The 21,425-nt window shown below is 36.0% G+C and overlaps 1 protein-coding gene across 4 annotated transcripts in view; it reads left to right on the top strand.

Annotated features, from left to right (window-relative positions):
• Window positions 1–21,425, top strand: part of GALNT1 (polypeptide N-acetylgalactosaminyltransferase 1) — a 164,126-nt gene that overhangs the window by 106,505 nt on the left and 36,196 nt on the right. For all 4 annotated transcript variants that reach the window (XM_040548972.1, XM_040548973.1, XM_040548975.1 and 1 more), the window contains 2 exons: window positions 13,336–13,569; window positions 19,066–19,240. In XM_040548972.1, coding sequence (XP_040404906.1) covers window positions 13,431–13,569; window positions 19,066–19,240 — 314 coding nt within the window. In that variant the 5' untranslated portion in view covers window positions 13,336–13,430. The remainder of the gene's footprint in view (window positions 1–13,335; window positions 13,570–19,065; window positions 19,241–21,425) is intronic.

Raw genomic sequence — 21,425 nt, 5'->3', positions numbered from 1 at the left:
AAATACTGCTGTAATGAATATAAAGAGGTTTAAAATATTTAATGTGGTATTGGAGATGTCTAAGAAGAATCTTCAGTGTAGCCAGCATTTAGTTTGTCTGGAAAGACCAGCAAATGAGATCTTGCTGTCTATTTTTTTAATTTATTTTTTTCCTGAGGTTATCTAATATGTCAGGTTGGATGGAGGAGGAAAGACAAAGCAGTTCATGATGAAATTACTAGGCTGGATTTCTTGTCCTCCTTAGTCTGAGTTTTTTTTCTATGTAGTTTCTGTATTCCCATTAAAAGTAGTTTGACGCTGCTGGCTGGCCATAGATTGCCTCGTAGTTGCCATCAAGCTTCTGTCAGTCTTCCTGGCTATTCTGTTGGGCTCTTCACATATTCATGTTTGTAGGAACTACTAATGTACAAACTGGTTGATTTATTGACATTAGCATATGACCTGGCCTAAAGCAAGTTCTCTCTCTTCCTCTTAAGGGAACACGGAAGCTATGCCTGCTGGTAATTTATGAGCTTCCATCATTTAAAATTACCTATTTAAACCCTTACAGAAAGGCATATTTAGTGGATAGGTGAATACTGTGTGGTTAGGGCTTTTTGAATCATATGGGCAGCTGTATATTTCTTAGATGGGTGGCATCTAAACTCCTTTCTTCCCATTCCCCCTTCCTCTTTCTCACGTTAAACAGTCTTGGTTCTGGCAGCAACAGAAGGACACTTTTTCATCTGAACTCTACTTTGCCTGTTATCTTCATACTTTTATATATGATAGCAACCTAGGAGATATAGGTGGAAGAGCAGTGGGGAAAGGAGAGTGTCAGCTTGCATGAAATAGCGTTGGTCAGAGCTGCTGCCTGCCTGAGAGTTAGGGGTAGTTTGCTTGAATGTCCAAGGAGAAAATGCTTGGGAAAGGAAAGGAAGAGTAGATTTGTTGTGAATGTCCCCAAACTTCAAAGTAGCCTTTGCAACAGTTCAAAATGGTGCTGATACTTCTGTAAACTCGTTTGTACTGTTAGGGATCACAAGTGCTTCAGCATATAAGCCTGTTTTGCTCACCTGAAGTCTGAATTCTGGAGTTTAAGCTCTGGTCCTGTAGAAATGTCAGTCCCTGTGCTGAAGACCAGGGTGTCACGGAGACAAAAAAGTATCCAGGACTCTAGTCCTGAACACAATCCATTGCTATATCAGGCTGTTTGCAAACTATTCTAGGCACTTCTCCCTTTCAGTTTCTTCTTTGCTTGTCCAGATTTACAAGTGATTCTAAATTTTAAAGGATTTCTGCTTTATCAATCTGCCTGTTTTGCTTTTCATCTGACAGTTCCTTCCTTGTTTAACTATCCAAGGTAGAACCCCGAGATACAAAGATTGCTTACTTCAGAGACAGACTTTCCGTGGACAATTTCATGAGTCCTTGAAGAAAATCTTGTGGCTGTTCTTTTTATACCACGTGCACATCCTCTTGGGTTGACAGGGGAAATGAAGAAATTAATCCGGAGAAATATCATGCTGTGTGTTGCCAGAGATGTCTGGGACAGAATTAGGAGAAATTAAAGCGACTATGAATAAGAGGGAAGGGCAGATGAGAAGAATCTTATCCTTAGTGCATTACTGTGCTTGTAAAATAAGTATAAAATAGTTGTTGTCAGCAGAAGTTACCTGCTGAGTGGAAAGCTTTATGATGTGAAAATTGATTTCCATGTGTTAATATATGCTTAAAAGCTGTATGGCCTGTCTGCATAAATACAGCCATTTGCTTTCTATGTAGAATTTATATTTGCATGTGGATGTAGCAAAAGATAACAGGCTTAGTGAGAAACACTGCAAGGATTTCATGAATCTATCATGAAATTGGACAATGATAGCCTTTTTTTTTTCCATGTCTGATCAGCTTTTCTCTATAGAGAAAGAAAAAAAATCTTTTAAAATTTTTCTTTAGATTTTTTCTTTTGTATGGATAACTGTTTTCTCTACATTTCAAAAAATGTTCAGCCCTGCAAAACTGCTGAGCTACTTTTTGTTAGAATTCTGGTGTTTTTTCTAGGCATAAATGTGTAGGGTTTTTTTGTTAGAGTATCTCTGGCATCATTGTTAAAAGGGTGGGAAGTAAAATGTTAACAAAACATTTGAATTTTGTACCATTCTTCATTTTATTTAAAATAATCTAGTCTGTATTTTAAATGATTGTTTTTTTTGGCAAATTATATCTCCTAATTCTTTAAATCCTGATGCCTAGTCACTTGCACTATATTATTCATCACTTCTTAACTTGATATCTGCATGCGTATGAATTGTTTCTAAGTTCTGCAGTTACTCTAGGTGGAATTCACCTAGCTTCTCTAGGATGAACACTGTTGACCCTATGTGTAACATCAATTTTTCTTTATCTGTATTGTTTGCAAATCTTCATGTATTTTATAACACTTGCAGATTTTTGTGTATTTTCCACAAATATTGCATACAGAGGGAAAATGTTCAAGTATATTTTGTATTTTTTCAGGTTCCCCTTTGGGATTATTAATCTACAATAGAAACTTTTCAGGGTTAGAGGTTTCTACAGTTAGTCACATAAAGACGCTTGGTTCTGTTCTCTACATTTTACCCTATCTTTCCAGAAATCTCCTCGATAATCTTTTCTTCTAATCAGCTGACTCTGCTTTTCTTTCACTCAAATTCTTGGCCATTAGTGATTCATCCTTAATGACTATTTGCCAATGTAATTTTACGCTATCTTTAAAAGCTTTTGAAGAATTAATGAACAATTTTATTCCACTCTAGCTTTGTTTTCGATACATATCTAAATAATCGTAAGCCTTATGGAGGCTGGATATTTTAAAACATTTGAGACTTGTCTTGTAAGATTTAACACTTTCTCTTAACATACGAGGGTGATTTCAAGGTCTTGTAAAAGATTTGTTCACTTGATTGTTCATAGTCTGCTTAGGTCTTTGACCGTCTTTTAAAAATGTATAGCTACCTTGGTGATAGTGAGTTCTTCTGACCTGAGAGTAGTCAAAAATTTTCCCTTGAAATTTGTGATTCTTCAGTGCTAACAGCTGAGTTAGGTGTTTAGTTTTCTTCCCTTATAACTTCTATCTTAATAGCAGAATATAGAATAAATAACACCCTGCTTTGTGTTTGTCAGTGTCGAGAAGAATCTCTGTATATTTCCTCAAAATACTTCAGAAGCGAATATTACCTGACATTTTTAACTGTTGACATCTGCAGACTGAAGAAAATCATCTGCAGAAAATTGTTGAGTATTTGACACATCTGGATGAAGAGTGATCTATTGAAGAGGAGAGTATTCACTTTAGCTCAGTCTCAGCTGGTAAAAACTGAATTTTCAGATTGACGCTATAATGCAGAACTTTAAAAAAAATTTTTGAATAAAATTTGATTTTTCCAGACTGCAGAAACACTGTAAAGGAAGATGGAAGATATCAGCATTGAGAATACAGAACAGCTTTCTGTGTTTTTTTCCTGCTAGGTAGTCTAATCTTGTGCATGTGATTTCTTAAAGAAGATTGTTTTCAATAGAAAATTTCACTTTTTAAGCAGGAATTTCAACTTTAAAGAAGTCCTGTCAGCTAGCTAGTTCTACTTTATAGCTCATCTTGCACCTGTCAAATGATTTAAAATAGTTACTTTGGAATGTGTGACTCGACTTCTCGATTCTTAGAAATTCCTGAGTGCTTGCATGCATTTGGTCTTAGTGAACACACACTTTGTAAGGCCAAGGGATGCATTTTTTGGCTAGAAGCCTTCATGCTCTGTTACGTCATGTCAAAAGTCTGAGGATCTAAAATACATGGAGGTGTTTAAAAACTTTTGTAGCAGATAGCAAATGCTGAGTACGCTAATGGCCTCATCTCTACCTACTATTGTGAGACTATAGCTTTGTAATATCAATTTTGGATAGTGAAGCTTTTTTTCTTTAAAGACCCTTGGAGCCTGCATTTGTCTCTGATAGTGAAACTAAAATTACTTTGTTTTAAATAATTCTTTCTCCTGACTAATGGTAAACTTTCAAGGTCTGTAGCCCATGTGGCGGGACTAATTTTCTTGAGGAAATGGAGGTGGTCACCTGTGACACCTGTGCTGATGGGAACTGGATTTTCCTCTTCTAGTTCTGCAGTTTTGGGGTTAGAATACCATCCACTGCAGCTCTTTAGGGATTTCTCAAAGGCTAGAGTCAGTTTATAGCTCTGGGATGCTGATCAGGAGTGTTGCTTTAGTGGAAAAGCCAAGTACTAGGTAAAGGGGAGCAGAAGGCTCAGATAGGTAGATAAATCTCACTGATGCATCTTCAGGCATTGACTGGTGTGTGTCAGGGATTTATGAGCTTTGTGCGTTCCTAGCGCTGACATGAAAATCCTCACTTGCTGCTGCTGATAACAAAAGCTTTTCACTCGTGAATTACTTATTGTCTTCATGCCGCCTGCAGTACTCACTGATGAAAATACTGCCTGTATTCTCTGGCTGGTTGTTACTCTAAGTCAAGCGCACTCAGTAGCCCTCCCAGAGTGTGCATGTGAAGTAGCTATGGCTCTGACGAGGAATGTTTTCTCTTTGTTAGCATCCGAGCTGTCAGTAGCCCAATTTAAGACTGTGGTTGTTGCAGGAAAAGAAACAACTGTCTGTTGGCTTATAAATCTGCTTTCCTAAAAGGATTGCCTATTCTGTAGCTGTCAGGACAGGCTGTGTTCAACCTAGGAAGGAAAAGATTTGAATGATGGTGGTTTGAATTTACCTGCCAGTACTATTATACCTAATAGCTGAATGCCTATGCAAAAAGTTACTGTTACTAGCTTCAAGGTATTATAGATCTTTGTATTCAAGTTATGTGTTGTAATTAAATTGGACTAATTATGTACTCCTGATGCTTGAAGCTGTACTGTAAAAATATTTATATGTGTAATTTTTTTTTGTATAGGATTGGCATAGGAAGTAATGTATACTGATTGTTCACTGGGCATAATAGAAGTACATTTTAAATCACAAAGCAGTTGAAGAGAGAATGGAAATGTCTGAAGGGTTCCTGAATAAATCTGTCTATTTTTAGTTAATTTTCCTTCAACCTGGAGAGCAGACAGAAAAATTAGAGCAATTGTTGGCTCAGTCATTTGAAAGCTACTTTAAAATCATAGAAGTCTAGTGAATCTCAGCTGTTCGTATGACAGCAGTAGTCTTTGTACTTTTATTGCATTCTTGATTTCCAAATTCTAGCAATCCTCTTGAGCTCTTGTAATATTTACAGTGATGTTCTGATAGGGAATATATTGTCTCCCAATTGGGTCTATTCTTCTTTTTCTGGTGTAACAAAATTTGTTGTAGAAAAGAATGCAACTCCAAAAGTTGAATAAATTGGTTTTGAACTTTTATCTGATTAAAATATTCTTCATGCAGTCCTTTGAAACCTTGCCTATTGCAGTTTCTTCCTGCAAGCAAGATGGAGCTTTCTTGAAGTCAGTCTAACAAACATCTGTTGGCATGGGGAAAAGAAGTAACTTTCAAAGACTTTAGTTAGAGGAGTTCTGTAAACAATCTTTTATTTTTTTCTCAAAAAACATCTGTTGGGAGAATCTGGTATTAAGGGAATCCACGAGCGTGGTTATGTATGAGTGTGCTGTTTTTTTCCATTTTAAATGACCAAGAAAAAAATAAAACATCCCACAAACACTGAACTGGTATGGAAGGGCCTTATGACAAAGATCCAGCATCTGCTTTGCTGCTGGCAGCAATTGATACAGGCCTTTTTATTTATGTTCATAATTGTTCTATGAATTCCAGGCTGGGAGACTGGGAGGGGAAAGAATTGCCTGGGTCACTGTGTCCAGTCCCCTGCAGTGGTCTTTTATAGAGCCACTGGGTTCTACTTCGAAACATCTGCTTTACTGAGTTCATAAATCTCCTTCCCTTCCCTTTCAAAATACTGGTGCTTATACAGTGGTGTGTTTTTTTTCATTGTTTGTTTGGTCAAGTTTTTTTTTTTATTTTTTTTTATTTTTTTTTATTGAAGGAGAATAGTTTACATGATACATCCAAGAATCTTGTTTCTCTTTTGTATGTGGCTGGGTGACAGTGGCAGCTCACAGTGTCACTCTTGACTCTTACCTTTATTGAAACTTCAGCTGAAAGCAGTTACTGTGGTTTATACGCAAATACATGCTATTTTATTACACACATTTTATTAAATGTCATCTTGATTCATTTACTCCAGTTCACAAGATCATCTGTGTCTTCCTACCTTATCACTTATCATTTTTAACAGCAGCGTCAAGATTGTCCATCTAGATCTAGGACCAAGGTTACTCAATAGTTTGTCCCCAGATTGTCCGAGCAGCATTCTAATCAGCCTAATAAGTCTTTTTATAAACCTTTAAAGCTTTTCTTGCAATCACCTTATCTACGTTAATTTCCATATTAATCCTCATCATCCTCACTTTAAATAGAAATAACTCTCAGAAAGAAAATTGTTAATGCAGTATTAATATACACTATATGTTATTAAACTGTATGCCTAGACGACTTGCTGTCCTTTTGAATATTCTTGCATTTATGCCTGTTTCATGTCATTTGGTTATTACATCTTATATTCATGTACTATGAGACTTTTTTGCTATCATGCTTTAAAATTTCATGAAGTGGTTGTTTCAGAATGCTACAGAAGGGATTACAGAGGCCATCCCAATTCTATTAGATTAGGTAATCACGGTTGTTCTTATTCTATTTGGTGTTTGATCACTTCCATTTCCCTACCCTTGTTGGAAATTAATTTTCACATATTTCATCTTTCTTAAATAGAGGTAAGCTATATTTCTTGCATAATTAATATTTAGGCTATACCATATTATTCCTAATCTGCAAATGGTATTTTTATTTGAATAGCACTGATTAGGAAGAGAATCAGGAGGATCTGTATAGTGCTGTGAACTACTTGGAAGTGTTGACCGAATGCTTGATTGATTTCTCAAATACCAAGAAGTTTTAATCAAGATAATACATGCTGCTTACAAACTTATCTGAGAAACTGCTAAGTACTCTAATTTGCAAAACCATGAACTCTTTTCAGAAGGAAAATAATTGTAGGTAAGACGTTTCTGAAAAAGGATAAGTACCACAATAGTTATGTCTTTTAAATTATTTTTCTTGTAACTGAAAGAGCTTGGTTTTGAAAACTTTCTATTCAAGCTAGGAATGTTACTTCCATATATATATTTCTGGAAGCCTTTAGAACTAATCATAAGGCTTAGAGGTTAAGTGAAGACTATTTAGATAATTCGGAGAATTAGAGGCCTGGTTCAAGTGCACAGTGACTTAGTTCCAAACTTTGACAAAACTGTGGATTGAGTGCATTATCTGTTGCTCCATTTATGACATTGCTTTTCTATGTGATGAGCTGGATCTTCATCTCATGAGAGCATCTGTTTTTATAAGCATATTAATGCCTTCTAATTTATTTGTAGGAAAGCCTTTTTGAAATAGTAACTTCTGCTTTTGTGTATTAAGTTCATTCTTGGCGAAAGTGTAATCGCCTACACCTATGTTTCCTTTTTATTCTTCCTTCAGTCCAAGCACTGCCAGTTTTAGAAACATTTTTTTATGCAAATGGCTAATTCAAAAAATTGACTTCTGAATTGAAAATTCACTTCTGATGAATTAAGTGTAATCTTTCTAGACAGAGCAAGAACAAATTGATTTTATGCTGACCTACGTTTCTCAGACTTTTCTGAAGAGTAGGTTTGTTTTTAAAGAATTTTTCTCTTACTGCTCAGACTAGTATGATCTGTTTTCTCTCATCACTTCTTCAAAACTTGCTATTGCTGAATTGTACAGAACAGATGACTCGAATACTAAAACTTTTCAAAATCCATCAAATGAGTATAGCCCAATGATGAGTAGTTCTTTGTATGAGCAGAAGGGAGTTCTGGCATCCACTATCTTTTTTTTTTTTTTTCTGATTAGATTTACCAGATTCACTTACGTTTCTGTGAAGATGACACTTCATGTAAATACACCTGTTTTCCACAGGTGACAGGCTGCCCCTTTGATCTGAATGTTTTTTACCGGTGCTTTTTATAGTATTGACACTAACGCTTTGTGCAAGGAACAGTAACAAAGAAGAAAAATGTATTGGCACAGGAAAAATAATTCTAAAACCTGAGTCTCTTGTTGGCATCGCTTCTGTTTCCAAATATAGATGCACTCAAGTGGATGGACCTCATTAATAGCTCAGATGCATGGGATTTTAGACAATGATCATACTGACAATTTGCACTTGGTTCATTTTTTAAATTTTGCTTAAAAACCTGTACATAAGCCTACTATATGTTACCTAGAGTATGTCAGTCTTTTCTACCACATTACAAAATGTACTGAGAAACTGAACATTCAGCTTTGTGTAGCTATCAATCTTACAAGGAAAATTATTTCAGTTAATCATTTTCCATGTGGTTTAGATCGATACTGATGCCTTATTTGATTTGAAATATCAAATATTATGTCACAATTTTGATGAGCCCTTACTTTGTGCCAACTTCTGTTTATTCATATCTGAAAGTTTGGAATACAAACTTTAGATCAGCTTTGTTTTGGCTTAGATGCTGCATCTAGTGCAGAATCCCGATTTAGTTCAATAACGGCAATGAAGTCCTTTGTCAAGTCTATGTTTCCAAGAGTTGTGTTGAAGACTGATCACTAGTATAAACAAAAATGAAGATGGTCTGAAGCTAAAAATACATGACTCTGCAGCAGTCCTTATACTGAAAAGAGTAAGCATTTCCTCTGATGCCAAGTGTGTTGGTAAAAAATAGGTGGTAATGTGAAACAATGCACTTCATGTGAACATTATCCAGTGTTTTGAAGGGAGGAAAAATACCTGCTTTTGCAAAATTCTTCCATTTATTGGATCACACAGTAGCAAATGCAGTTATTAACCTTAAACAGTTTGGTATTATTGCTGTGGTAATTTGTTTAAATTGTTTAAGCCAGCATTTTTTATCTTTATTTTTTGACAAAAGGAATGATTTTAAGTTATTAAGTATGTAAATCATTTCCCTGTCACTTCCTGACAGAATTGCTGTGTAAAGTGCATAGTGAACCCAACAAAGTAAAAAGTTAAAAACTTCAGGAAAGTTAAAACTATTCTGGGGGGAGATTATATTTAATCCACTTCAGTTCCTCAATCCACTTTGTCATATGATAGCACAATTTTTTCCACTAGCTACATCTTAAATCCTGTGTCCACCCTCCCCTTCCCCCAGCTATTCTTGACATAAAGGGATTCAGGCAAAGGCCGCTGAGATGGCTGGGGCTTGGACTGAAGTGGCTGAGGGTGCTGAGCAGAGTTTGAGGAAATTGGGCTTTTTTAGTCTGGAGAAGAGCTCATTTCAGGAGGACTTAATCTTCTCTTAGGTATTAGAAGGGTGCTGGGAAGGCACAGCCTAGGACTTTTCTGAGGAGTGTGGCAGGGGAATGAGACAGTAATTATAAACTAAAACAAGGGAGGTTCCACATTGTCCTAAAGGAAAAATGTTTCACCACAAGGTCAGTCAAACACTGGAACATTATGCGGAGAAGCTATGGACCCTGCTTCTCTGGGGGTTTTCATGCCTTTATGACCCTGATTAACCTTGTTAGAATCATGGAATAATTGAATTTGGAAGGGTTGACTGGCGGTTATCTCATCCAGCCTTCTGCTTAAAGCAGGTCCAGTGGGATCAGGTCTCTTCCCTTTCCCTTGAAAAAGACTTTTTCTGTATTTCCCATGTTCCAACTTGTGGTCCTTGTCTCTAGTTTCACGAAGTCTGCATTCATTTTCTCTGCATCCTCCTGCTAGGTAGCTGTAGACTTTCAGAACCTTTAAATATCTGCTTTAGTCTTCTCCTTTAGAAGTATAAAAAAAGAAAACTCACTCTATCAACCTTCTACTACATCATTTAACCCCATCTAATAGTCTCCATGGCTCACTGCCAAACTTACAAGACAGGTAAATTACACTGCAGTATTGCCTGGGGAGCCCCAGATGGGCACAGTATTTAGCTTCCATCTCACACATGCCAAACAGAGGGGAGGAGGCACTTTTCCCAACCTGCTATACTCTTGCTTAAAATAGCCATCGATGCAGTTGGCTGCCTTTGCTGTAAGGGTGCAGTGGTGATCTGTGTTAAAGTTGCGGTCTGCCAGGGTACCCCTCCAGGGTACCAGGACACCCTGTTGGGTGTCACCAGTGGCCTTGCCGAGAGGACACTGTTCCGCCCCCCAGCCTTGGAGTAAAGACGTTAACCAGTATTAGGTCCAGTTTTGATCCTTGAAGGACACCAGTAGTGAATGTTTGTCATCTGGACTTCATACTGCTGGTCAAAACCCACAGAGCGTGGTGGTCCAGCCTGCAGTTCACCCACCTGACAGTCTGCTTCTCCAGGTCATGCTTCAGTCTGCTCCTTCAGCATTCTCAGATACCTCCCATCTGGTGCCACTGAAGAGGCACGTGTCCAAGAGGATTGAGGGATCCATGATTCAGTTTGTGTATACTCTGTGAAGTTTCCCTCCCGTGGGCTGCCACTAAACTGAGTGTCTTTTTGATGTTTCACTGAACTCAAAGGATTTTTTTTTTCTCACATTAGAGGCAGATATGCCAGTTTATGCACTTTAGCACACTTTATCTAGTTGGTCTTTTATGGACAGAAATTCTAGATTACAGTCCTCCTCCTGGTGTCTCGCTAAATTGAGGACCCATAAGCACTGTGCTCTTGCGCATTTTATACTTTTCCTTTGTAGCCTAATATCTTTTTATAGTCTGAGAGTGTAAGAATGTAATTTCTTTAGAGAGTGTTAATTTAATTAGCATTTGTTTTCTTTATGTGTAAGTAGGGTAATAGTATAACTTGATTATTCTTCCAGACTATTTCTGTGTTGTCCCCAGTTAGAGCAAAAAAGGAAACCTGTCCCATGGAGAGTTTAACTACAGTCATGCCATGTCAGACAGGTTTGTCTGTATATACAGTATTTTGTTTCTGACAGTGATTGATAGTGTTTGTCTAGGGAAGAGAACAGGGGAACTTGTAATGTTATTTCCTCACTATAGTCTCCTAGTGTGCAGTGATTTGAAGTCAGAGAGCCCCTGAACTAGGGATGAAGACTTGGTATTTAATAGCTGATGAATAGAGTTGCAGCACTGGCAGGGAACTGCTGCAGGGAGTTCCACTGCATGCCTTTTTGTTTCTAAGCCTCTTGCTGCTAAACTCACCTGACTCCTCCTCCTCCTTGTATTGAAAGAAATGGGTAACAGTTTTCTCTACGTACCATCTCTATACAGCTTTGGATTTTATAGACCTGTTACCTGTTTAGGTTTATGTCTTTTCCAGCCAGGAAGAATGTTAGTCTCTCCACTTACATCTTGTAACACAGCTATTTCTTGTGGTCATTGCCTTTTTGCTCTTCTTGTTTGTCTTTTCTATATTCTTTTTGATATCACAAGACCGGATGTTCATACAGCACTCAAGATGACAAGGCAGATACTGTATAATGGCACAATGGTTTATCTTTTGGTTTCTGCTTTCTTACTAACAGATAACAGTCTTGATTTCACTGCTGCTAATCACCATGCTGATGATTTTATAGAACTTCATACTGCACCTCTGTAATCCAGAGTTTAGGCCCATCTTTGCATCTACAAAAAAAAAAAAAGTATTTTTTTCTTAACGTAACCAAAACATTAAGTGATATATTTCATATACTATTTATCGTCAAGTTATTACTTGCAGACACTTTCACAGTTCATGTTAAGTAGTCATCCCAGTATTACCAGGACTGTCTAGATGTAAATTGAGATTATCCCAAACAATTGAGATTATCCCAAACAGAACCCTTTCTTGGTGTTTGCACATCTGTGCGGGAAGAAAAGGGATATATGCCCTTGTACTCTTGCAAAAGACTAGGTGCTCCTACATTGCTATGACGTTGAAACTTACGCCATTTAAGAGTATAGGGATGGATGTAGACATGGATATGTCTGCAGCCAATAAAAGGAGAATATAAACGATTTAGAACAGAGTTATCATAGCACTGACCCTGAGGAAGAAGTGGGGGTGGGTGGGAACAGGAACCAAATCATGATCATGAAATACTAAAGGAAGGGTATTCTTGATACAGATTTTTTGGTGCAGTTTTTCCATGATTATGGCTTACATTTAAAGTTCTTCTTTCTGATAAATTATTCAGTTCATGCTGAAAGAATATGAGAAACTATGTGCTTATGTCAATAAGCTTAAATTCTAGTCTGTTTTTGAAGACTTATTTTCAGTTTATTGTTACACAAGTTAAGAATATCTGTAATTCAGGTTTTAACTAGTAAATTATTCCCAGTGGAAATAACTTCGGGAGTACTTTATATTGAAACATCTCAGCACTGGTGGGGAACCTCCTGGTCTAAAAAACAATAACAATATTGATTGAAAAAAACAATCATAATAAAAAAAACATACTTATTCACTTACATTAATAAAATTATGTATAAAGTTGTTCTTGACTTTCCTCCCCTCTCCCCCCAGAAAAGTCACTTATGGAAATAAGCAGTTTTGTTAACAAAATATTGTTGTAATTCAAATTGGACAAAACAATTTCAGAGGTTGAATTCTAAAATTTTAATATGTATTGAAAAATGCATAGCAGTTCTATACTTGAGCATTAAAGTAATTTTAATTGTCAAAACTACTAGCTGAAGTCTTTAGCTTTGAACATCTAGTAAGTGAACACAGCGGCTGGTGGGTACTCTCTTCACTTTGTTTACTGTTCATTTTACCAAAAAGGAGGTTTATTTTTGGTTTGCTGAAAGCAAAGCATTTGTCTTTACAGTTAAGGTGCAATGTGCCACTGACTGTATGTAAAATACTGACGTTTGTAGACAAGCATTCCTAGTTATGGGCACAGAAAGTCAGCATGTACTACATTAGGGAAGCACCAGAGATTTTAGCTCAGCCCTGATTGGTACATTGCTTCCTAAGGTGTGCCTAGTTTTCGTTCATTCGTCTTGTTCAGATTTCTAAAGGGTCCAGAGGGTTCCTTTTAATTTTCTTTAGATGGTTACTCTCTTCTTCAGTGACTCAGCAGAGCATTTTGTTTTGGAAACTCATTTTAATGGTTTGTGCTCTGAGTGTTGCCATAGTAAAAGACTGGAGTATTATTGCCTTCGTTGTCCCAAAGCATTCATTTTGATACATACAGCATTTGGTAATTAACTTAGGTTACCTTTAAAATGTAGTTTAAACTTCTGCTTTTAGCTTCTGTCCTCAGGTAACATTTTGTGACTTACTTTTTTTTTTTTTTTTCTTTCCAGATATAGAACGTGGTCTCTCAAACTGGATTAAAGCAACCTGTTGATATTTTTATTTATACTTTTTTTTAAAATTTTTGTATTTGACTTAAAGTGCCATGAAAAAATTTGCATATTGCAAGGTGGTCCTTGCCACCTCTTTGGTTTGGGTCCTTCTGGATATGTTCCTTTTGCTCTACTTCAGTGAATGCAACAAATGTGATGAGAAAAAAGAACGAGGGCTGCCTGCTGGAGATGGTAAGTTTTCTGCTGAAGTAATCTTTAAAATATGGTTGTTACATTCATTTTAAACATTTTATGTTTGTCTCACCAATATAGTATCATAAGCGTTTAGGTGTTGCAGAATGTTCAGTGTTTTTCTAATGGCTGGGGAAACAAGCACATTCTGTCTCAGGTTTAGATTGCAAACTCAAGTGCTTACTTAAGATGTAAAATTTTAAGCAAAAAGGTACATGAAAAATAATAATAAAACTAAGCAACAAGCAGTTCAGAAATGCCAGCTAATGTTAACATAATAAAAAGCATGTTCCGCATTTCTACGAGTGAAACAAAGCCTTGTTAACTGCACTAGACTTGGTGGTAAACCAATAAAACAAATCACCTTCCCCACCTCAAAAGCAAACGAAAAAAGCAAAAACACACAAAAAAGACAAAATATGGCCAGTAAATGTAGTAATAGAGGACAGTGATCCTCTGACCAAATTAGGGTGTAATGAAAAAGAATTTATTACGTAACTAGAATAAAAGTGGATGTAAAAGTGACAAATCTGAGGGGAGGTTGTGTGTGTATATGTATGTACAAACATGCATACATCACTTTTTTTTTTTGGAAGTGAGCTGTGTTACTCACTACTAAAGCTCTTCATATAAGTTTTCTGTTTTGTTCCTGTCTTCTTAGTTTTCAGGTAGCAGCTGAGTGTTTTTTTTTAATTAATTTATTTATTTTTTTTCTGAATACCAGTGCCATTCACCTTGCCAACTTTGTTTTACGGATGTCATCATTGATCATGTAGGGTAAAAGGGTTGGTGCAGGCAGAATTAACCTCTGCAATGTCTTAGCATAGGCATTTAGAACTGCAGGCAGCTACCACCTCCAGTTTATTTATGAAACATCTGCATTTGTAATATGGTCTCTCTTCCACTGGAAAGGCTATGTCTGTATGTCTCACTGCAGCTATAGGAACTGATGCAGTGATGCTGAATGTTTAGTCTAGTCAGCCAAGTGTATTAAAGATTAATTAGTGCTTTCTAACACAAAAGCTTTTTCCACCGTTGATGTCTGGTATGGACAACTTTGACCTCCCTGTGAAATTTTCTGAAATATTTTAAATACAATGTTTCTCTATTACAGAATAATGTTAGGGAAATGTTAAGGAAATGTTCTTCCTCCCTGCTCCCCCGTGTTCAAAAGAGGCTGGTAAATGTCTGCAGAGAATAGTAATGTATAGGAATGTAGAATTTCCATGCTTAGTAACGCTGAACTGTTGTTTCCACAACTGCATGCAAACATTTCAGAGGTTTTAGTTCATCCAGCTTTTGCAGAAGGGACTTGAGTTTTCATTGCTTACACTGTATCTTTTGGATTTCTTTTTCAGTAAATGAACTGGGGCTATGTAGAAAGCATGTCCTTTGTCAGAACTCAGTCATTGCTTTTGGAAGTTGGGAAATTTTCTTGAGAATAAGACTGATACTGTGTTTTTAAGGAATTGATCCACATCTTGGATTCACACACAGTTTCTGTGTGATGCTAAGCATAAAAATTGTACCAGGGTTCTTTAGAGTTGTCATGCAAACAGGATTTTTTGTCTGTTGACCAACAGCAGTTGAAGTTGGTATATGTCATCACACTTGTTTTTGAGATAATGATGATGATGAAAGTTCAGATGACTTTACACATTGAGGCTATATGTATACAATATAAATTCAAGTCTTCCAGTAAGTATTCCAACATCAATAGTAAAATTAGATACCTTGGCTTCAGGTTAAACATCCAGTGAATTCTGGGCTAGGTTTGAACAGTGTGCACCAGATGAAACACTGAGAATCTTACAATTCTCTCTATTTAGAGCGTGTTTTTCTTCCAATTAATTAAAAGGAATCTGTCAGATGAGGGGAAAATCTGCAATTTTTAAAGTTTAGCTTTGTGACTTTTCCCATGCAATGTTAATTTTACTTAGTTGAATAAAGTCTTCATTCTAGCCTTTCTCTAACTTTTGTATGTTAGAGTTCTTCATATCTTTGTATTTTCTTAGATTGGCTTGTTTAAAAAAAAAAAAGTATATTGTTTTGTATATTTTTCTTTTTTGTTTGTTTTAACAATTAAATTTTACTAAGTTATGTGCAGAAAGAAGTCTTCTGGAAATAGTGGTTGCAGTTGTCATTGTGACACTTCTATTTTACCTACTTACATGCTTGATCTTTGATACTCTTATTTGTTCCAGTAGGTTACTGACTTGGAGTCTAGGGGATTATTCTCACTTAGAGTGCCTAGAAGCTCCTCGAATAACACTAGAACTATTTTTTTCTGTGAAACTTTTATAAAAATCTACTTTCTCACTCTATTTTTTTATCCTATTAATTTCCATAGTGGATTTAGTTTTCTTGATTCAGCATAAATTACTGAAGTGTTCTGAATTTGATAGTCTTGTTGTTTATGCCTACGACATAGTTTCTTTTTGCAGTTTGTGGAAGAATTGCATGGCATTTAATGAACCTACAGAACATATGAGTAAGTTCTTCTGAAAAGAGTGTAGGTTTATTTTAAGCTGTGCTTGCTTCGTTGGAAAATTTAATCTTTAGATATTTCAGTAGGAGCAGGGGATTTTGAGGATAATTTTGGCCAGCTCAGGCTTTCAAGAAGTTAGAAGGATGTTTTCTTTAGGTTTCTAATACAGAAAATGGAAAGAGTTTATTTTCCTGAATAAGACTTAAAAACATGCTCTAAGTTGTCTTTGAGGAAAAATTTTTCCCCTTGGTACTGATGGCATAAGATATTAGCATCTTAAATTATGAGCTTCACCTGATGTGTCTAATACTGGGTCGTATGTATACCACTGTTATATTTTGCAAACTGCTCAAAATAAGAAACAGTAAATGAATGTGAGTATTTTTGTCAGTAACTGCAGTTGTTGCTGGTCAGAAGACCAGTTTAATTGGAGCAAATTAGTGAGAGGGCCCTGCCTGCTTTACTTCTCAGTCTATCAGGGTCAAAGGGCGACTGAGAACGTGTCTGTAGTGTCGCTGGATATATTGTCTTGGGCTCTGGGGTGCTGACTGGCAGGTCTGTGGAAAGTCAGTGCAGATGATTACAGGGAACTGCAAGGTGGGTGTAGTCCGTGTAGTGGTCTACGTGACTGGTGACACAAAGGGCTGGTAGTTGAAATGGTGCAAATGTGGAGATGAGGGCCCAAAGGGGACGGGCCCTTGCAGGGTGTAAGAGGGGTGTGTGGAGATGCTGGGGGGAAGGGGAGCTGGCGTGGGTCTGGGGCGTACTGGGAGTTTCTTCGCCCCCGCAGGAGGGCGTCTATGACTGGAATAGGATGGGATGACTTAGTTGTAGGTTTAAGCCTTTGCTCATGCCCTCCATCATGGCTGAAACTTGTAACTGTAGCTTAATGGTCTGTTAGGAGTATGTCATTAGTATGTGCCTGTATTCCTTCGAATGAAAGGCTTTTTTCATAGTTAACTGAAAAAAGAGCCCTGCAGTTTGGATATATTTTTTTAACAGTACCTGTGTTAGTCACCGTTGGGAGAATGTTGCTGCCTTGTATTTATACGTACTACATGCTTTTATGAGAAAACAGGTGACTGTAAATGCAGAAACCTGAGAGAGCCGATGGCTAGCTCTCCTTGGAAAGTCATCTCCATGCTTGCACAGCAAGCTGCTGGCTTTTTCTCCAGGGAAAGAAAAGGGAAAAAAAATTAGGTAAAATGTGTCAGCCAGTTGTATGTATTTGCTAATGAAACTTAAGAATCGAACTGAAGAATTTGAGAGATTTGTACACCTGGATCCAGGTCATTGAAGTGTTAAATTAGCATCTGACAGCAAGATCTACGGATGTGAAAGATCAGAGTCTTCAGTTAAGCTAGCTGTTCAGTTGGGTTGGTTTAGTCAAAGTTAAGAAACAAGTGAAAGTGTAAATGAAACGATTTTTTTTTTTTTGTTCTAAATCACAAATATGATAAGACATTCACCCTTGAGAATGCTGAAAGATACTGTTGGTACTTTAAAACATATTTTTATGTAACAATACTTAAAATTATTAAACAAAAGGTAATAGGGTATGGTAAGCACTCAGTATATAGGTTCATCTGAACAGGAAATAAAGTTCTGTAGAGTTAATAAAAATACAATTATGACAACATAATTGCCTAATATTTACATAATAAAAAGCTGAGTACATAAACTTAAGCCTAACTAATTGCCTAATTGTATATTATTTTATCTTAATTGCCACCTAAGAAGGCATAAATTCTAGTTTAAAAGTTTATACAATTGCAAATTAGCAAGTTTAGATGTTTTTGAAGCAATGAAGTTAAACCTGTACTTTCTTAAGAAGTAACAAGGCAAAACAAACTGCTTGTTCAGGTTAGACCATGGTTAAAGCACATGCCTAAACCCAGTCTGCTCAGGATCTACTTGGACATAATGATTCCATCAATTTTCAGTGTACAACTGGATGTCTGGCAACTTCCAGTGTTGTATAGCTCAACTCACAGTCAAAGGGAGCGTGGTAGAAAGAAAGCACCATTGTGGTCAGAGGATTTTCTCTGCTAAATGCTACTGCTTTAGTGTAGTTGCTTAAGACGCTTGAAAATTTCTCATATGGAACACATTATGGCTGTAACTGATTAATGCTAAATGCAAACCAGCAACGTGTTTCACTAGTGTATGTACATGTTTTAAGTATTAGTATGTTTACATTTCAGTTCTTCAGTGTTTCAGCAAGGATGGAAGTCTTGGGCTTTTACTTTATTTTCTTTATTTTTATCCTTTACATGCTTGTTTGCTCTTGGCATAAGGTATAATTTTAGTGTGCTGTCCTAGCAACTAATTGAAGATAATTTCAAGCTAGGCCTATTACTGATGGCTTGGGTGACTTAATTTTTAAAATATTTCCTGCTCTTCTGTTTAGGTTTTAACTTACTATTTTTTAAATTAAAGCTTGTGCTTAACTTGTAAGGTAGTAATACCTCTCAAATCCAGTATTTGAACATTTAAAGTATTTTAGTTCAAGAGAAAAGTGAATGAATACTTATAAAGAAAAATTAACAAATAGTTGTTTTAAATGGTTGTGATGGTTGTTTTTAATTGGGGAAAAATAAAAAAGACAAACCAAACAAAAACAATAAAACAACTTATTTCAAAAGTTTGGTTTCCTTTCCTCCTCCCTTTCTCCCAGCTTGGTCAGATGTTTGATATTAAATTTTCTATGTTTTAAACATGTCAAGTGTTACAGACTCTGAAGATTGAACATTTACTTACATAAATGTCTGTTGTTCCAGAATATGTTGATAGATAGACATAAACCCTTAATTTTTTTTTTTTTCAAATTAATTGTGGTTTCTGAGTAGCATCTAACTACATCTGTTAAACTCCCAAATACAAAGATTTGTTTTCACTTCCAAAACCTGGTGTTTTTAGAACTCCATTTCAAAACAGAAACAGTCTACAGTGTGGAAAAAAATGTAAAGAAATATAAAAGTAGCTACCAGTGTTCTATTTGTTTTTAGTTCCAGAACCCATACAAAAACCACATGAAGGACCTGGAGAGATGGGGAAGCCTGTGGTCATTCCAAAAGATGAGCAAGAAAAAATGAAAGAAATGTTTAAAATAAATCAATTTAACTTAATGGCAAGTGAAATGATTGCACTCAACAGATCTTTACCTGATGTCCGGTTAGAAGGGTAAGTGCTTTATGTTATGTTAAAAATATACTCTGCTTAAATGGAGAAGGTGCAAACAAGTGATCCAAACCAAGATTTCAGTTCTGTAAGATATTAACATTGAAAAGTAGGAGGATTTCCTGTATGTGTGGTACTTAGTTGCAAAATAAGTTTGAACAGCAGAGACCAGTTTTTTTCAGTGTTATTTAGGTATGAATCTGATTACAAGTATGAACCCCATTCAGGGAATAGAAATTAACTTTGTTTCAACCAGATCAATTTAAGACTTGGTGTTTCAAGGAAAAAAATGACTTATTTGAAAAATTCATGCTATACTTTTAATGAGGCAGACTAAAATTCTGCATTATATGAAATTGAAAAGATCTGATGATGAGAAATAAAGACTTTAAACATTTCTTACCTAATGAAATGTGCAAAGTCTCATTTAGATTGCATTATAATGTTTTCTCATATCCATCTGGTTTATTTTTGATCTTGCATCTGAAATAGTGATTCTTTCAAAGCTATTTGCGTAATTAAAAAGAAAATTGTAGCCTTGTTTTAGATAAAACTAAGACTGCTTTACTCTCCTGGGGATACTCTCTCAGTGTAGCTGATGACTTCCCCTCACCTCCAACCTGCCTTAGTTAGGAAAGGAACTCTCAAGGTAAATGGAGCTCATAAATAAAATTTTCCCAATCAATTGTCTGTAGTCTTCTGCAAAAATCAGATGCTAGAGAAACTCCATTTCTTTAGAAGCTCAGCTCTTGCTTCCGTATGCACAAGAACTAGCTGCTGGATTAATTTGTTTTTCATTTCCTACCTTGCAAGGTGATATTGGGAGTGACTTGAAGCTGTAACTGATCTTCATTTTTAATGGGTGATAAGTAACTGTGTTGTATGTACCTTCACCTATAGCAATGAATGTGGTTCTGTGTAGTGTACGAGTTACTGGTAGTACTGATGATTTTAATAATTAAGCTATTTTTAAATAAGATTTCCTAAGTTTGAACTTATCTAACTTTTCAATTGATTTTCAATTATATTATTGGTCAGGTTTTGTGGTCATTGTCTGTTTCTCAGTATAGTGGAAGAATGCAAAGCATGAACTTGCAGGTTCTCCTTTTGAAACTGACATTTTATTTATTTATTTATTTATTTATTTATTTGTGGGGGTGATATCCATTTCTTTTGTCACTGTATTGCTCTAATCTTGGTTGGAACTTGCCAGTGGATCTCTCTTGATGTTCATGCAGTTTCATATGTGGTGTATGAGCCTTATATCACACCTACTATCAGAAAAGAAATGGTCTCTCTGTGAAGCAGTAACTAGTACTGATTAAGAACTTCTGGTTAACGTTCTAAACTGATTTTGGCTGCAAGGAAAATCATGAGTTTGTTTGGAGATTTTTGTCACAGCTGGAATGCTAATTTGGTGCGACTTCAGTATGGTGTTTTGTTTTTTTTTCTGGAAGAACAGAATAGAAGGAATTAACAGAACTTTGGGGAAATAAAAGTTAAAACAGTTGGTTAATTTAGAAGTTAAACATTGGTAATTTTTTCATTACTACTGTGGAATTAAGGAGAAAATTCAGTAACATCTTGTGTTATCACAATTCAATTGGAAAACTTGCTTATATATATTCTGCCATTTTTATAGTGTAAGTACAAAGTTAAGAAAACAAATTCCTTCCACGTGGATCTAAAAAAAATTGACTTGATTGTAAGTTTTGAAGTCTAGACTTTGAATTAAAAAAAATGGAAAGAGAAATTGTTAATAAACTTATGATTTTATTACATAAGCATCATTCAATCTTTTGCAGATAAGTCAAATTACAGTTTTAAAATAAAGTTCAGTTATAAAAGCGTTTTTTGTTATGTTTGTATCTCTGTAGTTACAGTGTTTTGCATTAAGATATGCATTATAAACTTAGTCACGTTGCCTGGTCATTTGTTCACCTTTTACATTTGGATGGTCAAAAAAAACCCCTACCCTTTTACAGTACTTTGGGTGTGAGAGTGGAATCTTAGTAGGCAAGGTCGCAGAACAGAGCTGTATTTTTCTGTTTACATAAATTGCTAATATTCACTTGATATGTGCATTTTTAGTAGCTTTTGACAGAAAAACGGTCCCTCAAAACTCTTCCTTTTGTGATCTTTTCAGCACGTACTCTATAAGGTCATGCTAGATAAGAAGTTGGGGAGT

The sequence above is a fragment of the Cygnus olor genome, chromosome 2 (assembly GCF_009769625.2).
Source record: "Cygnus olor isolate bCygOlo1 chromosome 2, bCygOlo1.pri.v2, whole genome shotgun sequence".
Classification (NCBI taxonomy): domain Eukaryota; kingdom Metazoa; phylum Chordata; class Aves; order Anseriformes; family Anatidae; genus Cygnus; species Cygnus olor.
This window is presented reverse-complemented; position numbering and strand designations above follow the sequence as displayed.